At 47.8% G+C, this 25,622-nt stretch overlaps 2 protein-coding genes across 4 annotated transcripts in view; one reads left to right on the forward strand and one right to left on the reverse strand.

Moving 5' to 3' along the window:
- CAMSAP3 (calmodulin regulated spectrin associated protein family member 3) overlaps positions 1 to 2,705 on the forward strand; it is an 89,479-nt gene extending 86,774 nt beyond the window's left edge. For both annotated transcript variants that reach the window (XM_088480371.1, XM_088480372.1), the window contains exon 18: positions 17 to 2,705. In XM_088480371.1, the coding sequence (XP_088336497.1) occupies positions 17 to 319 (303 nt within the window). In that variant the 3' untranslated portion in view covers positions 320 to 2,705. The remainder of the gene's footprint in view (positions 1 to 16) is intronic.
- XAB2 (XPA binding protein 2) lies at positions 2,702 to 25,120 on the reverse strand. Of its 2 annotated transcripts, XM_088480373.1 has the most exons (19): positions 24,822 to 25,120; positions 24,161 to 24,309; positions 18,907 to 19,030; positions 18,613 to 18,810; positions 18,400 to 18,534; positions 17,765 to 17,929; positions 17,422 to 17,566; positions 17,191 to 17,342; positions 16,509 to 16,628; positions 15,589 to 15,720; positions 8,656 to 8,787; positions 8,359 to 8,472; positions 8,105 to 8,267; positions 7,817 to 8,007; positions 6,040 to 6,162; positions 5,775 to 5,955; positions 4,698 to 4,800; positions 4,516 to 4,619; positions 2,702 to 2,819 (listed from the first exon to the last, which is right to left on the reverse strand). In XM_088480373.1, exons 1-19 carry the CDS (start codon positions 24,843 to 24,845, stop codon positions 2,758 to 2,760), a joined length of 2,517 nt encoding a protein of 838 aa, XP_088336499.1. In that variant the 5' UTR covers positions 24,846 to 25,120; the 3' UTR covers positions 2,702 to 2,757. The 2 variants fall into 2 exon arrangements, with proteins under 2 accessions (XP_088336499.1, XP_088336500.1); XM_088480374.1 differs by lacking the exon at positions 24,161 to 24,309 and having other exon boundaries at positions 24,822 to 25,114.
- Positions 25,121 to 25,622: the final 502 nt, after the last annotated feature.

Below are 25,622 nucleotides of genomic sequence, written 5' to 3' on the forward strand. Positions count from 1 at the left end.
TGTTTTCCTTTTTAAGGATATTGAAAAGAGCCAATCCAACCACTTTCTGATTCTGTTTCGGGATAGCAGTTGCCAGTTTCGAGCAGTCTATACTTTTTCAGCAGAGACAGATGAGCTGCTGCGTCTGGCAGGCTATGGCCCACGAACGATCAGCCTGTCCATGATTGAAGAGATCTACAAGTACAGCTCTGACCGAAAGCGCTTTACTCAGATACCTAGCAAGACTATGTCTATGAGTGTTGATGCCTTCACGATTCAAGGCCATCTGTGGCAGATCAAGAGGCCCACAACCCCCAAAAAAGCCAGTACACCCAAATGAGTGCTCACCTCCAAGCTGCAGAACTGTACTGACTAATTTGTCTACACTGCGGGTCTTCTATTCAGCTTGTTTACTACTCAGCTGGGTCAGGGTCTTCCTCTGGTTCTGGTGTTGTGCCGTTTTATATCCTGATCCTATGTCTGTCTCTGGTACATTGCTGGCCATCTTTCTCCACTCTCATCCATCATGTAGGCCAAGTGTGTGTCTAGTAAACCCTTCCACTCGCCAGATGGTGTTCATGCTACTGTATGGACTGGTTTTTGATTGTTTTGTTTGCATGCAGCGATGGAAAATAGCTGGTTCTCTTTCCACTTACTAATTTAATTTGAGCAGGTTTCACCTGGGAATCTTTTTTTTATTTATTTTATTTGCTCTCCCTTTAATGTGCCAAGCTAGTCCCACTGCCCATTTAATCCACATCTGCTGCCCAGTAACTTTGTGTCACCTTTACCTATTGACTGTAACTAATGCCAATTTCTGCACCAGTGCCTTCTATGATCTAAATAGTAGGACATGGTACATATCTGCCCACTGAATAGTGTCCAAGCCTTTGTTGTGTTTTTGTTGCCACCTCCGTTGGTAAAATTTCTTGACTTGTGCTCATCTACTGCCTGTTGAGGACTGTTGGCTAATGCCATTTTTTCACTTTGGTGAGTGTTGGTAGTCTTCATGAAAGATTAACTTGCTGTCCTTACCCAATTCAATACTAGTGTTCTCCATCTAGACTTAAACCATGAGATACTCCATGAAACATGTCCACTGCCTGCCCTCCCTCACATCTATAGCTCCACTGTTCACGCTGCTGTTCCGCACGTGTTGTGCTATAGAATTGCCCTTGTACCTTTGCTTAGGTAATGCTTTAATGTAGCCACTCAGCACAAATATTTGCTCTTGTTTTTGAAGTGCTCAGTTGTCAGTCTGGATTTGTGTTTCCTTTTTTAATTAATCCTATGTTACAGGGGCTGGATCCTAGTAGCCTAGGTACCCTAGACCTTGAGATAATGGTGCAGTCACTATGGGAGTCCCTTGGCACCTTTTATGCGCTCTCCATGATTCGCTCTTGTAAATGTAGAGGAGTTGTGTATATTGTGATATACAGGTGATAGTTGTTTATATTTATGAAGTGTGGTGGGAATGAGCCAGTGGTTGGTGGTAAATGTCCAGTCCCTTGTTATCTAGGTCATTATAAAATAAAACTTTAACTACTGATGCTAAGACCTTGGCTGAAGTTGAGCTGTGACATTTAATATCCAATAACATTATAGGACTATAGTATGCTCTTGGCCCAACAAATCAGCCAGTGTTACTGTAAGGCAAATTGTACTATTTATTTGCAGGCTGCATAGTGAGTAAATCTCATTTATAATGAGAATTATAAAGGCAATGAAAGCCAGACTTTGGGCAGTCCTGCACAGAACTCACCAGTGCCTGCAGACCGCAAGCTATTACATTTACCCCAATGCTTTAAAGGAGCAGTCAGGTTGACTTTGCCTTTAAATGACTGCTACTTTAAAACATCACCAGTATCACACAGAACTTGCTGGTGCCTGCAGTCAGCAGCCTATTACATTTCCCCTTTATCTGTTGAAGTTCTGTGCATTTGCTTAAGTGATGTTCTACCTGAACAGGGCACTGTGCTATGACTTTATGTGCAAACAGTCCCCACCATCCAAAAGCAAGCCTGTCATCTTGAGCCGTAGAGGCTCCATAATGTTTCAGGGACTACAAGCCCCAGCAGACCCTTAGTTGTGCAAAAGATCCACAGAGTGACTGGATTTCTGCTATTTTATCAATGCAGAAACTACAGTATAGCATTTCATGGGCTCTGAGCACCTCCCTCTAACAGCACAATTCCTACTATTGGGTGGGTTCTCATTCCTAGAACAATTGTCATGCAAAGTTGGTACGAAGATGATAGACTCAGCATAGCTGAGCTTCATGTACTGCTGATTGGACATTTTATGCTGGGAAGTCATAAGCACCTTTCCCCCTTCCTATCTTTCATTTCTTAGACCTATATATGTTTGATAAATTGAAAGGTCTACAGTAGATTTGCATCTTTGGGCCATAAAGGGGGAGGGGGAGTCTCTGGCACATGCTCAGCTCCAAATTTCTAATGTGAGAATGTGTTGGATGTTAAGCCCTGCCCCTGCAGAACTAGGCCACACCTCCACAGAACACAAGTGATACACTATTTATAAATATGCTACAGATAATAAAATTGGATGAATTGCTGGTGGAGCTGTCTCAGCGAGTCTGGACTCTATAGCTGATGACAAGCTGTCCCACCACATTGTATTTATAATATACATACAGATTTATTATAAATATCTATATTAAATGATTTTGCAATTATTTGTATATAAAAAGAATCAATGAGAATGAAAAAAACGTGTTGTCTTTATTGTGTACGATTTCATTGGTTGGGAAGCAGGGACTCAGTCATCGCCAAGGCCAGAGAAGACAGAAGCGGGGATCGATTTCTGCTCCAGCTGGACCTCTGCAAGTAAAAAGAAAAGGGAGTACTACATTGCAGTTACACCGGACATAACTATTAACTTTCTCTACCAACAGGGACAACCTACATTAACTTTCAATAATTGTGCCTCTACTAATCTGTAGACACAATATAAATTATTAAGAATTACAATCTAAATCAGCCAATGATAAAATCTTGTTTAATGAACTGTAATACATAAAATAAAAATCAGTCCCCTTTTTGATCCTCCGATAAAACGACCAGCTATGGAGGTCGAGTTGCTGTCTGTTCTCCTGAACCATAATCATTCATTTCGGCATTGCAATTGAAAGCGTAGAAGCCCGCTAATTTGTATCATCAGAATATCCAGCTACGTTATCCTAACACGCTGTGAAGCACACTGGAAACTGGTGAGATACTCTCCCTGAAGGAAACCAATCCAGGGTGTGAGGCGGCCTCTGATTGTATCCTCAAATATTTTCACCAGTTCCTGCTAAATAGACCACTCAGGTATCTGGATGCGAGCCGGCTAAACACCTAGACACCGCCGGGGGATTTATGCACCGCTCAGGTCTGTACACTGCTGCAGAAACTGTTTATTCATATTTACCAATGCTTTTAAGTCCACATGATTTAACAAAAGCACCGGACAGTCACAACTCCCGGAGCAGTTAATCCTTATTAAGAATCTATGTACTGGTGCATTCAGCACACGAGTTATTAACTCTACGTTATATACAAAAATTTGTTTGGGAAGAAAATTGTGGAGTTCTAAACAAGGGACATCTGGAAAACATGTGCCAGTTCTAAAGGAATATTATTTACCTGTACTTTTAAGCTTTTTTATGTACTTGTATGGGAGACTACATTTTTTTTCATTGTCTCAAATTGTTCTGTTGTCCCTACATTGTTGGGATACACAACGTTTTAAATCCACTATTTTTATTCTTTCATATTTATTTTTTTCATATAAGCTTGTTTGACAGACACAGTGGTATAAGGGGACTGATTTTTATTTTTAATATGTATTACATTTCATCACGATTTTATGTATTTATTTATTGGCTGATTTAGATTATAATTCTTAATTACATTTCAATAATTGTGCCTCTACTAATCTGTAGACACAATAGAAATTATTGTTTCAAAGTTTGAGTGCGCTCCCCCAGTTTTTCTTTACATGCTAATTTAGAGGGAGCAGCATCAGGTTTTTGACACATAAGCAGAGTGTTTGGTGCCAAAATCTATTTCTTTTTCACAATATACATTAGTCATTCCTAAAAACGTAATGTGAAAGTTTCAAATGTGCACAAAAAACATGAAATCTACATTAGAACTAAAACCACCTAAACAGATGAAGTTTTTAGAACCGCTGATATCACTCATGGATCCTGGTGCTGGGGTGGTGCCAGGCTGTAGGAAACTTAATGGCGCCTGACACCTACGGGAGGGCAGCAGCAATATTTACCAGTTCACCAAGAACAAGTAACATTCGTGCAGCTCAAGACCCTTGTAGGGTGGAAGGTGACATTTCTGTAACTTATTTGGCATATACAATGACTACTTCCACGGAGTAAGCAGCAGGTGCACCTAAGGAATGCTGTAGCCCTACTGCCAATTTAGGATAAATCCTAGTACTCTCAGGGATTGAATCCTCTGCACCCTAAGATTACATTGCTCTACACTATTAGCCCATACCACTCTGCAGGTCACTCACCGTCAGGTTCCATCTCTTCTTCTGAATCCTCCTCGCCTATGTTTATCTCATCTGGGTTCGCTTGAAGGGTCAGCTCAGCTAACTCTGTACGGGAAGCATCAGACCTGGAGGTGGAAAACGATCTAGCATTAGCTGGCGTGACAAGATGGTGAGGGTGAGAACAAGATCCAGAACCTACGTACCGGACAAAGAGGATCTTCTCCTTCATCTGAGGTTTATCCTTCTCTGCCTCTGCTGCCACCACTGCAGCTCTCTGCTCCAGAGCCTGCATCTCATCAGCTGGTTCTGTTAGGACAGGGTACAGTGATACTCAAGGCCCCATTCCCTCAGAATAGTACATAAACGCATTCATTTTATATCACCGTAAATGCAGACAGTACCCTCAACAAAGTATTTTCTACGCACCTGTACTACACCTGAGGCAAATTAAACGCAAATGTTTTCCGGCTTAGTATGGCACTTGCAGCTGGCACTTTATTCGGAGGTACCGTGACCAATCACACATCTTATGGTGCGGTAACCAGGGTTCTAGTTGGACTTGACAGTGCGGTGAATTGATTAGCCCCAGGACCTCCTACCCGGAGCTATTCTGCATCACGCTCTATTGAATCCCCCTCCCCACTGTCAGCGAAAATGTCTGTGAGACTGACAGACCTTTTATCTGACAACCTGTAACCAGCAGATATCGAAGCCATACACAGATATATCACAGTGTGTACACATAGGATATCTGGGTTCCTCTCTTGTGAAAGAACAGGGGAAATGTCAGGAAGGTGGCAGCGCATACACTGCCAGATGTGTATGACCAATGATCAGGGCAGCCGGGCATGTAGGAAGATATTTCATGTCCTACCTCAGCCATATACTATGCTATTATCTGCCTGATCTGCTAATAACGGCATAACGTATGCCCGGCCTAAGGAAACACTGTAGCCTACACACGGTCACCATCAGTCCCCTCTGGATACTACATTCTGTCCAGCAGCTCCAAAATAACTATATTATATACAGAGCTGCTTTAATGTGACAGATACCTGCTGGGGTGAATGGGATAGAGAGTATGCTTTCTAGGGCCAGCAATTGAAGTTGGCTGTAAAGTGCAAATTAGTGTTACTTGTATCTAAAAATCTTTCTTTAATGTGTGGCATAGGGGGCTGCATATTATACACCCAGCTTCACTACCCCACTGTAGAGGGGATGGGCGCACAGGGCAATTGTTCCCATTAATGATGTTCAGTACCATCTACACTGGCCATTACCTCTGGCGTCCTCACTGGCGGCTCCTCCCTCTGCCCTCAGTCTCTGAGACACAAGGAACGTTCCCTGTGTGTTGTACTTGGCCTGTACACTCCGCTTTACACGTAACATCTCTCGTAGTGTGTCCTCATTACCGTGCCGCACCTCAAAGTCTCTCCAAGTCTGCCAGAACCCTGAGGTCAGCTGTGGAGGAAACATAGGGTTAAGACCGTTATCATCTAATATTAACTATATAAAAATGTTGGCCCAACCTGTAGAGCTACTCACCCGAGGATCACATATCTGAGAACAATAGGAGTACACGGCTCGGGCCCGATCGATCTCACCCAGCTTACACTCCATGTCCGCGAAACGTATACACATCTCCCTGGATTGCTCATCCGACAAGAGCTAAGAGCCAGGAGGCAAACAATTAAAATATTTCCCACATCTCATTCTGTGCAAATCAGGAAAACGCAGACGATCAATTCATTAGGAACTAGCGACATCTCTGAAGCACAAAGCTATCTACTGATCGGTCTCCATGCAGTGATGTATCAGGACCAATCATTTATATTATTACAATCAACTGAAAGAACAAGTAATTCATAACTGTCATTTTGCTAATACTTGGGGAGGACTAAGCTTTAATTTCTTCTGTGAACTTTACTCCATGCAGTGATGTTCTCACCATAGACCTACCCCAGCGGCCGGCCATGGCAGTGCGGTTCTCCATGGTAACCAGGACTGCTTGCACTCCTGCAGGAAGCAGTAGGTTTCCATAGGAATACAGAGGGGCATCTAAACATTAAAATGTATTCATTGTATAGGGTGGGCATCCAGTGTATCCCATTGGACTCTTCTTTCAGAGACGTACCCTAGTCTAAAGTTAGGACCACGATGTCCTGATTAAGATGGAACCTTGAAACTACTTTGTTCTGAAAGGCAGGCTTAGTACCCCCCATAAGGGACACACTTTACAGGACCCTAACTCTAAAAACACCAGTCCCTTTATAGAAGAATAGAACAGGTTGAGTCTCCCACATCCAAAATGCTTGGGACCAGGAGTTATTCTGGATATCGGAAATATTCCGTAGTTTTGAATATGTGTATACCATAATGAAATATCTTGGGAATCAGACCCAAATCTAAACATAGAAAGCATTTATGTTTCATATACACCTTATACACACAGCCTGCAGGTAATTTTATACAATATTTTTAATAATTTTGTGCGTTAAACAAAGTTTGTGTAAATTGAACCATCAAAAATCAAAGGTTTCACTATCTCAGTCGTACCTAAAAAAAAAAAAATCCTTATTTCGAAATATTTGGATATGGGACACTCAACCTGTAATCACAAAAGGCTCATCTGTTCATTAACAATAAATATAATCAAGATCTTTCTCCAAGTACAATCTGCCAGTATGTATTATGTACTATTAACTTTTCAAAGAAATTGCACAAACTCTTTGGGAGCCTAAAAAAGAAAGGGTATGAAATACCGGGGACTGAACAAATCCCGACCCCGGAAGACCGACAGATGAAGATCCCGACGGAGGGTGGAAAGTACCCTATCCCTCCTCTGTCCCCCCCTAACCAACCCTCTTTCGTGCCCAACCCCCCCCCCCCCCCCTCTCACCCTAAACCTAACCGTCCCAGGAGGGGGTGCTAACCCTCCCTTTCCCGGCGAAATGGACAATACTTCCAGACTACCGGGATTGCGGCGGTTCGGGATGCTAACGTCGGTATCCTGCTCTCCTTTGGGATATCGGCGTCTGCATTATGCTGGGCGGTGGGGATTCCGGCGTCGGTATATCGACAGCTGGCATCCCGTCCGCCGGCATTATAAACTACGTACCGCCTAAAATAGCGGATGATACAAAACAATAGCTAACATGCAGACAGATAACACAATACAGCTACATATATGACTGTGAAGGTTACAAAATAAATATTGAATCTGCCTGTATGTTACGTACTCAGGTTTTGAGAAACGTATTCTTTTTATGAATTCGGTAAAAAACAAAGACCAACAACAAGGTTTGGGAAGAAGTTGTGTTACCTCGATGGCTCGCTCATAAATGCTGCGGGTATGTGTGACTCCGTAAATCTCAGCTGCTCGCTTGATGTAAATGTTGAACATCTCGTACTGTTCCCCTGGTTCAACAGCCTGCGTTGCTCGCTCATACAAAGCCATGGCGTGTCGGGCTAGGCCATGCTCCTCCTCCAGCTTAGCATACAGGAGAAAGATATCTATCATAACAAAGACCAGCAGATACAGGAGTATTAAGAGACTAATAACTCTACAGTAACCTTCCACCCATCCATTTTCAAGATTTCCCAAACAAACTTTTTGCAAACTTTCGGGGGCAGCCGTCCAGAGCCTGTTCAAACAGATCGCGAGCTCTCTCCAGCTTCTTTCCGCCATAGCGAGCAATGAACTTCGACAGGTAGGTGCTCCAGATATCATAGACATTGGGCCAACGGAACAGGGCAATCCCGCGCTCATAGGCCTGAGGACAGAAGGAATTTATGCTCAGTAAATCGGTTCTCGTACACGTCTGGTACAAAGACTTGCTCACACCTTCACTCCCTTTAAGGTACCTTAAAGCTTTCCTCAAAGTAGTTGTGTTCCTCCAGGAAGAGGGCATAATTGATGATGATCTGCGGGGTGGCTATATGAAGATCAATGATCCGATCGTATACAGCCTTAGTGGACTGAGGACAGAAATAGGATGTTAATGCCGTATTACGGACCATAGGGAATACAAGATTCAGCACGTAAATAATGAAACCATTTACAGTCATTGACCAGTAATGAAAACAGACGGAGAGAAGATGTGATGGAACGGAACAGGCTCTGCTCCATCACAGAGAGATTCAGTAATAGGGACGTCCTACCTTGAAAGTGCCCAAACTTTCCTCCAGATCGGCCAGCATGGACCATACTCGCAGAGACTTGTATAGTCTGTTCTGGACAGGCTCTGACGCATCAAAGTATTCAGCCTTCCGGGCAGGCACCGCCGTGGCTTTCTGCAGACAGGTAACAATGACAGACACTACTCAATAAGAGGGGAGAGCTCCTACACATCCCGGCCAAACACCGGTAATTTCAGGAGGGAAAATATGAGATATGGTAAGAACTTACCCTTGTTATCTCTATTTCTACGAAGTCCATAGGGTTCCACAGGATACCTTGGGGTATAGGTGTGACGTCAGTCGCAGGGCACCAAAGAGTTAAGCTTTCAGCCTCCCAGGATGCACTAGGTCCCCCTCCTATACCCCGCCCCCGAGCCAAGGCACCTCAGTTAGTTACCAAGCCATAGGCCGGAGGAGGAGAAGGAAGAGAGAGAACAAAGATCTGGACACATACAAGAATCACATTCTCACCAGAGGGAGACGGAAAACCGGTGACCAGAGCAAAGCCCATCTGCAGCACAGGTGCGACAGGGCGGGAGTCCTGTGGAACCCTATGGACTTCGTAGAAATAGAGATAACAAGGGTAAGTTCTTACCATATCTCATATTTTCTACTTCAGGGTCCATAGGGTATCCACAGGATACCTTGGGGATGTCCCAAAGCAGTATCCTTAAAGGGTGGGGACGCTCCTGTGCAGAAAGGAGAATCTGCCGCCCGAAGGAAGCATCCTGAGAGGCGAAGGTGTCAAACCTGTAATACCTCACGAAGGTATGGACAGAAGACCACGTAGCAGCCTTGCAGATCTGAACTGCCGAGGCACCACGTCGAGCTGCCCACGAAGGACCCACAGACCTAGTGGAATGAGCCTTCAGAGAAGGAGGGACCGGTAGGCCTTCATGAAGATAAGCTTCAGAAATAGCCATACGGATCCAGGCTGCCAAAGTTTGCTTTGAAGCAGGCCAACCCTTTTTACGGAAGCCAAAGAGGACAAACAAAGCGTCCGACTTCCTAAACGAAGAAGTGCGGTCAACATAAGTCCTTAAGGCCCGCACAACATCCAAAGAGGCCTCACCCACGGAAAGACCCGGTGAGTTAAAGGCCGGAACAACTATTTCCTCGTTAATATGAAACTGGGAAACAACTTTGGGAAGAAACTCGGGCCGAGTGCGGAGCACTGCCCTGTTCCCATAAAAAACCAAGAAAGGGGGTCTACAAGAAAGAGCCCCTAACTCAGAAACACGTCTGGCCGAAGCAATGGCCAGAAGGAAAACAGTCTTAGCTGTTAGCCATTTAAGATCCACTGAGCCCAGTGGTTCAAACGGCGGTCCTTGGAGAGCCCTCAGGACCACAGCCAAATCCCAAGGCGCCACAGGTGGAACAAAGGGCGGCTGAATGCGGAGAACACCCTGCATAAAGGTGCGCACATCCGGGATTGTAGCAATCCTACGGTGAAACCAGACAGATAGGGCCGAAACCTGTACCTTCAAAGAAGCAAGGCGAAGCCCATGATCTAGTCCCGCTTGCAGGAAGGCGAGAATCCGAGACAGACGAAACTCCCGCGGTGCATAACCTCTCGGTCGACACCACTGGAAGAACGTATGCCACACGCGATGGTATATCCTCGCGGAAGACGGTTTCCGAGCTCGTAACATGGTACGCACCACAGAGCTGGAAAACCCCCGGGACCTCAGCATGGCCGTCTCAACAGCCACGCCGTCAAAGACAGCCGAGTTAGGTCCGGGTGAAGGCAAGGACCCTGAGACAGAAGGTCCGGTCGTAGCGGCAACCGCAGAGGAATGTCCACGGACAGACCCTGAAGGTCTGAGAACCAGTGCCGTCTGGGCCATGCGGGAGCTATCAACAGGAGCGTCCCTCCTTCCTGTTTGAATTTCCGGATTACCCGTGGAAGAAGGGAGACCGGAGGGAACAGGTATGCGAACCGGAACGTCCACCGGACGGACAGAGCATCCACCAGAGACGCCCCTTCGTCTCTTGTGCGAGACCCGTACACCGGCAACTTGTTGTTGTGCCGGGACGCCATGAGGTCGATTTCTGGAAGACCCCACCTGTCCACCAGTAGTTGAAAAACGTCCGGGTGCAGGGACCATTCCCCCGGATGAACGTCCTGGCGACTTAGAAAGTCCGCCTCCCAATTGAGCACTCCCGGGATGAAAACCGCTGATATGGCCGGAAGATTGCGCTCCGCCCAAACCAGGATCCGAGAGACCTCTACGAGAGCCGCCCGACTGCGAGTTCCTCCTTGCCTGTTTATGTAGGCCACGGTGGTAGCGTTGTCCGACTGGACCTGCACCGGGCGACCCTGGAGAAACCGCTGTGCCTGCTGGAGAGCATTGAAGACCGCACGGAGTTCCAAGATATTTATTGGAAGCTCCGCTTCTGTCGGCGTCCACCTGCCCTGGAACAAGTGTGGACCCGAAACTGCTCCCCAGCCCCGAAGACTGGCGTCCGTTGTCAACAGGACCCAATTTGGAACCCAGAACGGACGTCCCTTGTTGAGGTGGGTCGTCTGTAACCACCACGTAAGGGACAGGCGAACCTCCTGGGTGAGCACAATCGTCTGGGACTTCAGAGACTGAGTCAGCCCGTTCCACTTGGACAGGATCAGGTGCTGCAGAGGTCTGGAGTGAAACTGGGCGTATTCCACCATGTCGAACACCGACACCATGGAGCCCAGTAACCTCATCGCCGAGTGTAAGGACACCCGGCGGCTGTGCAGACAACTGCGCACCCTTGACTGTAAAGCAGAGATCTTGTCCTCCGTCACGAAGATCCTTTGCTGTCCCGAGTCCAATAAGGCTCCAAGATGCAGAATCCTCCGAGACGGGATTAGAGTGGACTTCTGCCAGTTGATTAGCCAGCCGTGCCGTTGCAGCAGTGCAATGGTCAGGTCCAAGTGGCGTAACAGGAGCTCTGGAGATCCTGCCACCAATAACAGGTCGTCCAAATACGGCAACATGCGGACTCCCTGCAGCCGCAGAGAAGCCGCCATGACCGCCATCACCTTGGTGAAAACACGTGGTGCTGTTGCCAGGCCAAAAGGTAACGCCCGAAACTGGAAGTGGTCGCTGCTGATTGCAAACCTGAGGAACTGTTGATGGCGCCAAAGAATAGGGACATGCAGGTAAGCGTCCTGTATGTCCAATGACACCAAGTAGTCCCCAGGTTCCAGCGCCAGAATGATGGACCGTAGGGTCTCCATCCGAAACTTCGGGACCCGCAAAGACTTGTTGAGTGCTTTGAGGTTGAGAATCGGACGATATGACCCATTGGGTTTCTGTACCAAAAATAGATTTGAATAGAAACCCTGGCCCCTCTGGGAGAATGGAACCGCCACTATAACTCCAGCCTGGAGCATAGTGTGCAATACCTTCCGCAGCTCCGTAGCCTTGTTCCGGTCTGATGGGAGACCCGTGGTGAAGAAGCGAGCCGGGGGTCTGTGCCGGAAGGAGAGGGCGTAACCGTGGGAAACCACCTCCAGAACCCAAGTGTCTGTCGTAGTAGTCGACCAACACTGGGCGAACTGCAGCAGGCGGCCTCCCACCCTGGGATCCCCCAAAGGGAGGCCCGGACCGTCAGGCCGCAGGCTTGCCATCTGGCTTGGGGGCCGGACGTCTGGTACTCCATGCCTGCTTCCGGGGCTTGACCGATTTCTTAGGGCCAGCCTGTCGAGGAAACGACTGTGGTTTGGGCCTGCCCTGGGCCCTAGATGACCGAAAGGACGATGGTCCCGAACCAGAAGGAGCAGCGGCCGACGGGAGACAGGCAGATTTGGCTGCCGCCAGCGTGGCCACAATCTTATCCAGATCCGGACCGAAGAGAACTTCTCCGGTAAACGGCAACGCTTCCAGACCTTTCTTGGAATCTGCGTCCGCCTTCCAGGATCGCAGCCACAAGGTGCGACGAGCAGCTACCGCTGCTGAAGAAATTCTAGACACCAGAGTACTAATGTCTAGAGCCGCCTCGTTGATGTAGGTGGCCGAATCACGGAGATTGCCAATCAACTCCGCCTGATCGGCCGGACAGTCGGATTCAAAAGAAGCCTCTAATGAATCCGCCCAGCGCTCCATCGCTCTGGCAACCCAGCAAATGGCCATAGCCGGCCGTGCTGCCCCCCCTGCAAGGGAATAAGCGGACTTCAGGCAGATTTCTACCTTGCGGTCCGTAGCATCCTTAAGGGAGGACATGGATGGCATCGGCAATGTGGCACTACGGACAAGACGGGTCACGTGAGAATCCACCTGTGGAGGGGATTCCCACTTCGCAAAATAATTATCCGCGAACGGATAAGCCACCGCCAGGCGTCTCTGCGGCTGGTATCTTTTGCCAGGTTGTTTCCACGCCTCCTCTAAATGGTCCACCAACTGACCCGAAAGAGGAAAGACTGTGGCATCGCCCTTCACATCTTTGAAAAAGGCATACTTAGATTTAGCCGCTGGGGGAACTTCGTCCTCAATCACCAAGGCTGTGCGGACCGCCCGAATAAGTCCAGGAATATATACTTTGGACTTAGCATCAGCGTCCTTAGTATGGAGAGGTTCCTGATCGTAAGGATCTAGAATCTCCCCATCATCAGACGTCCCTTCGTCATCCTCATAAGGAGCGGACAGAGACGCCACCGGCCTTTTATGAGACCGCATCACAGACTCCCCTTGCAACACATCCGACAAGTGCTGTACAGAACTCGTCAGGGAGTTAACCCACGCTGGCTCCTGAGAACCCGGGAGCGGGGAAATAGGGAGACTGTGGGGTACCACCAATTGTCGTGGGAACCCCTGCATGGGTGACGACACCACAGACCGCTGGGACAAACCCATCGGAGTAAACGCGGGCTGCGGAGCTAACTGGCCCACTAAAGCTGTTAACGCCTGAGCGAAACAAGCCCAGGGCGGCTCCTGTACCGGTGCTGTAACCGTAATAGGCCGCGCCATGGACAAACACTGCCGGCAAAGGCCCTCCGCGCTACCCTCCCCCTCCGCTAACGGTACTTTGCACGTGGTACACTGTAGCCGGAGGGGAAAATCACTTTCAGACATGATGGCACCACGTATGTGACCTCTCTCACCAATTAAGTATTAAATAGGCGAGAGACCACCCTGCAGCACCGCACCGCAAGGGCTTTAGCAGAAAGAACAGGGACAGTAATAAAGCTGACAGTTTAGAGAGAAAAGATTACAGGCAGCAGCGCTAGCACAGTCACATACAATGCAGAAAAATAACAATTCCTGCACTAACAGCGCTGATCACTCAACTACACAGACACAGGGCCTGGTAGGACACAGCGCTGCATACACAGACCTGACCACAGCGGAGGAGAGGTATGCGGGGGGACCCAGACCACGATGCTTCCTTCCAGCGCTTCCAGCAGCGTTCACCATGCGTTCTGGAGAAGATGGCCGCCGAGGAGCAGAGAGGAGGCTGGCCTGGGGGAGGAGCGCTGCCACAGGACCAGTCGGCAGCATGCAGAGAGGGCTGTGTGCAGCGGGGGAGGCGCCGGCTGTGAGACAGGGAAGGCGCGCTCCCCTGGCATGCATTTAACCCCTGGGACGCCGCAGCGCTACCGCTCTGCTGCGGTCCGCTGTCCCAGGGGGTAGTGGAAGCGCAGGTTGGTCGCCTGGCTCCACGCTGCAGCCAGTCCCCAGGGAGCCCCCTGCCTGGGGACTTAGGACCATGTGATCAGCGGGGACCCACCGCGGGACCCCGCTGCTTACCTCTGTCCCCCTTGAATCCGGCCATGGTCCGGAGCATCTGGGGTCACCGCTAGCTGTGACCCCAGACGCCCACCAGCATCCCCGGATCAGTACCGGCGTTCTGGTACCGGCGGGGTGTAGGGAAGACAGCATGGACGTCAGGACTGACTGTCCATGCTGTTCATCCAGTTGTGCAGCCACAGCTGCATGAAGAATAAGCTTCAGGGGCTCTTCTAGCCCCCACTCCAACAGGTGCACCCGACTCCGGCCGGGCACCAAACTAAACTGAGGTGCCTTGGCTCGGGGGCGGGGTATAGGAGGGGGACCTAGTGCATCCTGGGAGGCTGAAAGCTTAACTCTTTGGTGCCCTGCGACTGACGTCACACCTATACCCCAAGGTATCCTGTGGATACCCTATGGACCCTGAAGTAGAAAATCCATTAATTCAAAGAACTTATTGGCGCTTTCTCTAAGACTGTTATACATCTTCAGCAAAACACAGACATAGCTGCACAAATGACCCAATGACTCCCAGAAGAGAGCTGCTGCTTGTCTTACTATGAATATGTACAATGGCAAATGTTCCAGACTTCCTCACAACACTGCCCTCTAGTGTCATACTGTCACACCTTCATTTAATATCCCAAACAATGACTTCTGAACGCAGATCGCCCGATGGTTGCATACTGCGATCACGCGCCCAGACAGAAATCAATCGCAGAGTGCGTGACCGGCCGTGAGCGTTTGGGGGTGATCGGCTTCAGAAACACAGGCGTGCCTGTCCGCTTGAGAGCCGTTGCATGGGCATGCATAAATTAGCCACTGCGGTTGCATACGCAGTTTGAGTACACACCGCGTGCGGCAGGTCAGAGCTGCTGTAATTGTGCGTGACGGGCTGATGTGCTCCGATGTTACCGATGTATAGGCAGCACTGCGTGGTGTTACGGATGTGAGAAAGCAGTAGTGCACGTCTCTATGCTGGCTGAGCGGTGGCAGACATTAGCGTATTTTTGCAGCTGCATTGCGTGCCATTACACAGATGTGATCGCAGTTGCGATCAGTGCTGAATCAGGCCCATAGTTCAATAGGGGAGTTTGCATTATTCAAGACCCTACAAAACATACATTGTGTAAAATAAAGCAGCTTTATATGATTAACTAATATAACCTGATCAGATGCTAAGTTACAGAAATGTTTAAGCTCTCACCCTCAATATAGCCAGCGCCTCGTCATAATTCTCGTGTCTCAGCTCCATCTCTCCAAACTGGCACCAGACCAAGGACAGGTCATCCACGTGGGTGTATTTCACCAGCGTTGCCCTCTGCAGGATCGCCCGAGCCTGAAAATGAGTCCACAACATATAAACTGTGCCCTGCTGCAATATATACGAGGGCTGATTAATAAGTAATGAGACTGCCTCTGTTTTTCTGTCCCATTGGTAGACGTGGCAATGCTATGCTGGTTATTGTGAAGCTCATACATCGATGTGTCTGAACCTGCATTTGGACTACCGTAGTCTTCTTTGCTTGGTCACAGCGAGTGTAAGATCTTCCTACGTTTCGTCATGTCGGATGAGAAAGACGTGTCTGTGAGATTACGTGCGATTACATTTTGTGTTAAACTTGGAAAAAGCTGAAATGTTTCTATACACTGGAGGCAATCAGCCTTTGTATAGATTTACATGCACATCTGCACTTTAAGTCATGTCCTAGGCAACCTGGTGCCTGGCATCGCTGTAACCAATGGAAGAAGGCAAGCCTGGGTGTGCCCAGGGGCTATAACAAACCATCTCAAACATTCATTTGTGCACGCATGCGTGTCTCTATTTGTATTCATGTATGTATCTATGTATGTACGGATATGCTTTCCCTTGCTTTAAAAACGAAATAAAAACCTTCTAAAGCAGAAGATATTCCATGTTCCCTGCTAAAACCAGCTGTCACTCACACATTCAAAACTTAAGACTTATATAAGAATGTCAAGCTCCTCCCTTATGTAGTAACCCCACCCACTCATACAGTATCTTCCACATTCAGGCCGTTACTACAGAACAATTCAAAAGAGATTTCAGTAAAGACAAAACACAGCGGCTCAGCGTGTATGTAGTTCTGTACAACAGCAACTCACATCCTCTATCTGTCCATTGTCCTCATAGAATTTAGCGAATGAGACCCAAAGTGTGTGTGGTTTTCCTGTTGCCTTTGCTGGATCCACAGTCTGGACGGCCTCTGTGTAGGTGTTAATAATCTACAATATGAAGCACACATAATAAGTATCCGGTAACCCAGTCTTCCTTATTCCCAAAGCAATCACTTTTTTGGGACAATCTTGGTCGTAGAAATCCAACGCCAAGTATACATTCGCTGATTATGTACCCTGTCGATGCACAATGCGATGAATGATCGTGGGGTCGTTTGATACCGCACCATCTGGTGAACGCCCGCGCAATATTTCGTTCACCATCTGCCTCCACAACCGTGGGGATCGGTCATCAAATTGACAGGTTGAGTAGCATGTAGGCTCGAACTGTCGATGCGATGAACGACCCGGCAGTAGTGCGCATGGTCGGTCATCGTGCATACACACTTGCCAACATGGACGATATGTCGACCTGATTAGTGTGTACCCAGCTAAAGATCGAGTCTACATACATGTCTAACACCCATACAGTCATTCACCCATAAGGGGATACACATGAGGACATTGAAGGAGCTGGGGAAGAGGGGTTATCAGTGATTGGATCATTTAGCCAGTGTAGCAGAGTCCTTCAGGCATTATGAGCATGGACTGTAGAGCAATGGCTAGGTACCTCACGCGGCTTGCCTTGGTACAGCTGGACCCGCTTATGCCACTCATGGATATTGTGAGGGTTCTGTCGCAGCAACACTCCATTAAGTAAGAGAGGTCTCCGCTCCATCAGCTGCTCAAAGCGAGCCAATCGCAGCTCTAGATCGAGGTCATCTGACAAGAGAAGAGAGAGCATGAGCATAGTGACAGTAGGTGGAGCAGGAGAGATAACCATTACCACGCTGTGTCTCACCGTCATTCTCTTTCCCCATCTCACTGACTGTCTCCATTTTGGCAGCAATGACATTCTCTTCAAACTGAGCATAGTTGTCAAACACTTGCGTGAAATCACGTACATTAGTGACTGTCTGAATGGCCTCCTCATAGACGTCCCGAGCCTGGGGAAGAGGACCGTAGTACTCAGAACATGGCAAAGACCTACACTAACGTGATAACTATCCGTCACAGCGAAGTCCAGTCTGACTGGGAGGGATGACAGCCCTAATAGGCCAGCAAGTTGTCGTCATATGACAGACTGGACAAGAGGATAGAGGTAAAGCGGAGGAAGATGATGAAGACTGCAGAGCATTGCTTACCTTTTCAAAATGCCCACTCCGGGCATGATACTCTGCGAGCGCACACCACAGCTTGCCCCTCTGGTCTGTAAAGCGGGTCAGGCCCCCTCGTATAATGGCTGCAGAGTCCAGGGAGTGGACAGAATTTGGGTTGTGGGAGAGGAGTGTGCACAGCTCCTGCCAGAGCTGCAACGGAAGGAGGAGTCAGTGTTATACCAGCTTCTAACCACGCCAACTAGACTATGCCCGCTTACACTGCCCCAGTGTATGATCCATGCCCTGTTCTCAGCCTAGCGTCTGCTAGACATCTACATGTATGGCTATTAATGTGCTTACACAGCAGTGAAAGAAACCGCCCAGTGTATTAAGTGAACGTTCACAAGAAAATAACCTATCACCTTGATTAATACAGCAGTCATTAGGGAAAAGCCAGAGCATTGGCTACTAGTGACATAATAGGCTGCTAAATATGGGTCCAGGGCACAAAGTGGCTGCCCCCATTGTGTAACAGATACACGTTAGCCCTCGGCTCCAAGCTTATTCCACATCAGACCATTCAGTAGAATCTAGTTCTAGTAGTAGAAGAACCTGCACTTCCCACCATCACCCAGCCTCCTCCACACACCATACTGAGCCCACATCCTCTGCTCACTCACCTGGTAGTTTGATTTTCCCTCCTTGGACACAAAATCATCCTGGTTTACAATGGCTGCCAGCCTGGAGGCCGCCTCATCTAACCTGTCCACAGAGCGCAGATATTCTATGTACTCCTCTGCATTCTCTGGCGATAGCTGTGATGAAGAAGAGATGTTACACTAAATGCCCCCAGACTACATCACTTACTACAACAAGAGACGTCAGGCACCTACTTTCAGGTATCTCCTGTAGACCCTGACAGCGGTCTCTGGCACAGAGTGTGAACGGACAAAGCGCAAGTAAAGCGGCCAGATGCGATAGTGCTGGGTAATGGGAAGGGCCCGAAGAGCCCGGTCAAAGGTTCTCCTGGTGCGGGTAATTTTACACTGGTCCATGAGGAACTGGCAGTAGTCCAGCCAAATTCGGGGCATCTGGAGGCACAGAAGACACAGGCGAAGATACATGAGAAAGAGATAACACTGTTATACGTTGGCATTTGCTGCCTATTATAGTAAAAGTGCTCTGACCTTGTGCATGAAAACAAGGGCTCTCTCATGACAGTTATTCACCTCCTCGAAGGCCGGATCAGTGAGACATCTTCTCTTCACCTGCTTCCTGCGCTGCTTTAGGTAGGCATACCACAGCTTGTAGCTAGGAGAACGCAACAGGGAGAGAGTGAGGCCACAGTGTGTATATACAAGCATGGATAATTCCATGGATCTACAGTGCTATAAGGAATATTCCAGTATTACTAAGTAGTGTTCATTCTAGCACACTGCACCTGTCACGATCCGTGCTGTTCCTCTTTCCCGCCTGGGGTGTCACGCTCTGCTCTGGTACTTCTAGCACACTCTGGTCTGTTTCTTAGAAGTTTGTTGCATTAGCTGAGTGTGCTAGAAGCACCAGAGCAGAGAGCTTCCCCATGCGTACAGCTATTTAGCGATCATATAAAATGCAGGATTAAATCTTGCTGTAGGGTATGTTGGCCAGAGATATACAACTCACCCCATATCCCCTCCTATAGGCCAACCATACATACAGAACCTTTGGCTTACTAGCATGGGAACCGCCAGTTACATAAGCCCACCTTATAGACAGTCTGTCTCAGGGGGCTAGTGAGAAGCAGGCTATAAAATGTATGTAAGCATGTGAATACCTTCTATTATACAGAACCTGGCCGGAGATCACAGTAAGCAGACATAGGGGGACCCTCCTTTTAATGATGTCCTCGTCTCCCCCAGCATTGTGAATGCAGGCTTTGTACTATTGTATCCCTTCCTCTGCTCACCCCCCAGATCTCCCTACCCCATGTGATGCATATGGACAAATATTGCACATGAAGGTATTCACACCAGTTATATTATTGTTCTAGGATAGGATTTCCACTGCAACATCCAACTAGTGCTTTACAGAGTAAGTATCAGCATGTACAGAGCAGTCTTTCTCAAACCCTACCCTCGTGGAACCCTAACAGTGCATGTTTTCCAGATCATCTAACAGGAGCACAGGTGTGTTAATTGACTAACACAACAGATCTACAAGTGGAACTATTTATTCCTAAGGATACGTGGAAAACACTAGTGTTTGGGTTCCATGAAATCAGAGTTTGAGAAACACTGGTATAGAGGGATGGGTATAAATGTGAAAGTACTGCCCGGCTATAGGTGGGTACACACCTGACAGATATAACAGATGATGGTCGTTCATACACACTGAACGGCCATCACCTGCTTGTGCCCTCGGGTCCCTGCGACCGGGGGACGGGACCCAGCAGCCGTTGGGAGGGTCGGCGGCGTGGCCCGCCCCCCTCCTTATGGCTGCCGCTGTGTGTGTATCAGTCCATCGGCTGTGCAGCACAGCCAATGCGGTATGTCGGTGAACAACGACGTTCACCGACATGTCGCGGGTACACACTGGCCGACGTGCAGCAGATATATTGGCCGATCAATTGATCGGCCAATGTATCTGTCAGTGTGTACCCAGCAAAAAGGTATATTGATTAAGTATAACGGTTTAAGATAACTTGATATCCAATGTAAATATGTTCAGCCAGGTATGCTATGCACTGTACATCCCGCCAGGTGATCTACGTGTGCTGCATATGACTCCGGACAGGATGTACAAAACCGTCACCACCCATCGCCCCAAAGTCCCCACAGGAAGCCAGAATCAGCTGATACCCAGTGACATCAGAAGTGCATGTAATAGGTACAACTGGGGAGTTTCACTGCACCTAGAGGGCCAGCCTCTCGTCTACATTGTGGATTGGGCGTTATTCCAGAGGGAATGTCACTAGACTTCTGGGCACCCAAAACAGCAGGGAACATGGGGGAGAACAAAAGCGTAGTAACCAGCCTCTAGCCAGCCCCTTCTTACCAAGCACCCAATACCAGCCCTTGGGACAGTGTAACACACACCCAGCGGTCTCACCATACAGGTTTTAATAGTCAATTCTTAACATCAGATAACCTGGGAGGTGCAATTTCAGTTCAGATCATGTTAGCTCCAGAAGTGAGCCAGAACCAGCTAGCACTGTGAGACTGCAAAAACAGGAGAGCTCTGCTCCAGTAATACTACAGAATCTCCTGTGGGAGAAATAAGTGTATTGTTAAGCCCAGTGCGCCCACAGGAGTAGCACACTGGCCATACGGCCGGGATTGGCAAGGCACGGAACATGATCTGGTCACCCATGAACTACATGCACCCTTATTCTGAGATAGGAGTCTACAGAGGAGACACCAAAACCAGACTCAGGCTGTTAGTGCTAAAGGTGATATCAGGTCCGTTGGGTGGTTGAGGGTTCCCTATGTGAGTTGATCGCATACCTGGCTACAGTTACGTGGTGTAGCACATAATCCGGTTACTGTATTACTTAATCCCCCAAAGTGATTTGGAATACAGATGCCATTGCATCCTTGCCCGTGTGATCTAAGAATCTATAAAAGGTGCTGGGGCAGCATGTGAGCTATACAAAGTCACCTTTATTAAGGTATAAAACTAAGCTCTCAAGAGATAAAGATTATGGCTTTCGCAGATGATTTGCTGTTATATATTTAGACTCCTGAGACCACATTGCCCTCTATACTGCTCAAATTCAGAGAATATGGTAAGGTTTCTGGTTTTACCATTAACCATGACAAATTATAGGTAACGTTTTTGGGTTCCCAGAGGCGCCCTTCCTGGTGTGCAGATTACCGGATAAAATGGGTTTCCAATTCTATCAAGTATCTTGGAATTTTTCTTCCAAACAAAATTCATAACTTGTATAAACTAAATATATCCAAGATTATAAAGGTGAAATGGACAAATGGAACCACTTAATGTTATCTAATTTAGGCCGCATCAATCTACTAAAAATGATCCCATTTCCAAAGCGTCTTTACCACTTCACCTGCTCCCGGTTTTACTGTCCGCAGCAGATGAAAAATTCATTTATGCCACCTTTAGAAATGTATCTGGCAGAACATAAGGCAGCGGATAAGCTTACTCAAACTGCAAGTCTGTGACCAATGGCGGTGTGAACCTTCCGAATCTAAAATGATACAAATTATGCCAGAGTTTTTCGACATATCCAAGATTGGGTTAATGTTCCGGACCTACATACAATATCAGATATAGACCAATCCTTTTTACCCCACCAGCACCTTCTATCTTTCCTACACAACCATAAAGAGGAAACTCTCTCTGTAGTCTCCCAGAATCCACTTCTGATGATCTCCTGGACTGTCTGGCACTTTACCACATAGAAGAAAGATCTCAATAGCCATCAGTCGCTATTTCTTCCATTGGTAGCCAACCCTGAATTTCAACACGGTCAGGCAATGCAACCTTTCCTCTCCTGGCAATCCAACGGTATATCTCATGTCACGGCACTGGTGGATGATACTGCTAATTCCCCTCTCCAACTTCAAGCACTTGTAGACAAATACGCTATATACCACATTCGCACACTCTAGCCCTATAATAACAAGCTCAGCATTATGCTGGCTCAGTCATTAGACATTTTTCCACACAAGATTGGTCCAATCCTTTAGATGTTACGTTAGCCAGACCTTCATCCTGTAAGAAAGCTATATCAATATACTACATTACACTAGACCTCCTTTTGAAAACTTTTTCCTATTCTATATGAACACTGTCTTCGTCAATGTGTAGGAAAAAGTTTTACAACATCATTTACAATGGATCTCTCTCTCCACATCCTAGCTTTCTAACGGTATCACACCAATGGATTTAGAAAGAACCTCCTTCTATACATTTATTTCAAGCCAAAATACTTCATGTATTCCATATGGACTGGCTGGAAACTTCATTACACAAAGAACAGGCAGAGGAATGTTTTCCAACTTGGGAGGGGTTCATAGAGACTATCAGGGGACTTGAAAATCCAGCTACACAAATGTTTCCATTCTACACAATGGTACGAGACTAGAATATTACTGGAGGATGCTCCAATTAATTTACCAACAACTATTCCCATGATTTATTTTGATTATAGTGTCGGCCCCGTCTGTCTGTTCTGGGTTTTAGGATCCCTAGCACCTCAGGATCCCTAGCAGTTCATGTTTTCCAGACCACCTGGGATCTTTAAAATGTGTCAGTTCATGAGACCATACACTGTGCAATTATAAGCCGATTGGTAATTTCCAGCTGATCCTCCCAATAATTGCACAGTGTATGGCAGCGACCAAGCACACCAATTATCACTCTGTTGGGCATGAGAAGTCTTCCAGCATTCTCGACACATGCAATAATTGCACTGCGGATCTGACAGTGGATAAACTTACCATCAGACAGAAAGACCAATTCTGACAGTGCCTGATGGCACGTTTGATCTGACAGTGTATGGGCAGCACTAGGAATGAATACAGCGCATCTTTCTTAATACATACAGCTGGAATTAATGCCTACACCTGTGCACCAGCTAGGTGGTCTTGAAAACGTGAACGGTTAGTGTTCCTTAGAACATATTAAATGTTAAAAGTCTACTGTTCAACTGAAGCCCCGCAGTACTGCTGAAGAAGAGCCTACCACTTGCGTGGAAGGAGCTGACAGATTGGACAAAATCAGTTTTCCAGCATAATGAACAAAAAAAAAAAAACCCGCACACACACACACACCAAGAGAGGACAACCAAAGGGAGCTCAGAGAGAACCATTTGTCCAACCAAAAGTATTGGACTATTCAGTTTGAACTGATCAGGATTGAGTGGTCCTGAACCATGCTAGGTAGCACTACTAGGCCCTGTGACAGATCAGGGACAAGGACTGTCTGTGTGCCCTGATTGGAATCAAAATCACAAGATCGGCAAAGCCCTTTCACCAGGGCATAGTGGCTTCAAGAGCAGCACAAAGGATGTGTACCTAGCCGAGACTGGGGCATGTAAGCTGCTAGCATACAAAGCTGACCTCAGCCCATCCTCAACATCAGCAGCATGATAGGGGACAAGCCCCATGTTAGAGGCAGAAGTTAAAGATCCCACGGTGAGAACGAACATGTACATGCATCAGCACTGCCCCTTAATTCCCCACTACTCCCTATAACCTCCATCAGCTTCTGTCACCCCTCTGCTAACTCCATATTAATGTCTCCACTAAGCAGCTGTAAATCAGCCATTGTCATTACAGAACGCCATAGGTCTAGGCTCCTCAGAGGACAGCCATAGAAGGATTTCAGCAGTAGATGGTCTGCCACCACCACAATAAAGAAACCCAAATACATAGTACACGTGAGGCTCAACGCACATATCAAACATGCCAACACATACATTCTCACACTCACCTTCCTGGCAGCTCCTTCAGTGCTCGCTCATATACTAGATTAAGTGCATGCACCGGGCCGGTGAGCTTACATTCAATATACCGCATCCAGCACTTGACAGAGTATGGGTTTCGCAGGATCTCCTCCTCGTACTGCAAGTCATCCTCCTCCTGTACATACATATATATGGTAATAAGTGTGGGTGTTTTATATACATGTATACATAGAGATGAATATCTGTTACTTCATGATCTACAGCTTACACCAGTGCGGCCCAAACTGTCAAGTTTGTCATCATTTTAACAGAGATATTTAACTAGTGTCGCTATACAGGCTGGATAAGGGCGCGGAGGAGGCACATAGAGCTGCATCAGGAAAGAGAGGGTCAATGCATGATAGCCTAACATGGTGACCCCCATCTATACTCGTGTACTGGACACAGGTGCACATACACACAGCACTGCAGAGTACAGCTATGCCAGGAGTGTGACTGTGAGTGGCTGGGGGGCAGGTCACGGGGTCACATACTGCTGCTCAGTCCTGGTACAGCTACGGTGGTACTACAAGTCCCAACACGCCCTGCATATATCTTTACACCTCTATCTGCAGAGGCCGGATTGGGGGGCTCCCCAGCGCGACGCCTCCTCCCCCAGCCCCTATATCTGTCCCTGCGGTCACTCACGATCGCGATTTCTTTCTCCGGCATGTTGTGTGTAGCTTTGGCGGCTCAGGATAACGTCACTACCGGGAACTGTGCCCACAGAGAACCCGTACCGCAGCCGCACACGCCCGTGACGTCACGAGCGTGATGACGCAAGGAACGCTTCAAGTGGTGGGATGCCATTTTGCTTGTGGGCACTTCATCTTGCTTTGACAGTAGTTGTGAGCGTGGCTGCGTCTGAAGGTGATCAGCCAGAGGGTTTCCTTGTGCATTCCTAATCCTACCGGGACTCAGGGCCTGATTCAGAGGTGGATGCTGCGACTTTCCATTCTTGCCTACTGTTCTGGAAGTTGAGGGAGGCTCATGATTTTTCGGGTCGAACCCCCCCCCCCCACTCCCAAAGGAGATGACGGATCTCCTGCATCCCGCCCACTTCCTAGTGAGGTAGGCAGAATGGAGAAGAAAAAAAAACGGGACTAGCCAATCCGTGGGGGCAGGGCTAAAATGACACAACGCGTCTTTGCACCCTCTCCATGGACACACCAATCGTGGTAATGACGTTGGAGCCTGGCACCATGTACAGAGATGCCCACAGGCTGCATCTCTAATCTACAACTTGCGTACAAAGACTATCGGTCGCACATCAGCCCTATGGCTGCTCAAAATGTCCATCGGCACTAAGGTGCTGGTGCCAGTGTTGTTGCCTGCGACACACCCATAAAACGCTTGTGCACACCCACATTTGTCTAGGCTTCCTCCATTACCACTTACCTCCCACAGTCAATCACTATGCGTCCAAATACTTATCTGTAAACCATCGTG

This window comes from Taudactylus pleione, unplaced genomic scaffold (assembly GCF_031769625.1).
Source record: "Taudactylus pleione unplaced genomic scaffold, aTauple2 ptg000253l, whole genome shotgun sequence".
NCBI classification, from domain to species: domain Eukaryota; kingdom Metazoa; phylum Chordata; class Amphibia; order Anura; family Myobatrachidae; genus Taudactylus; species Taudactylus pleione.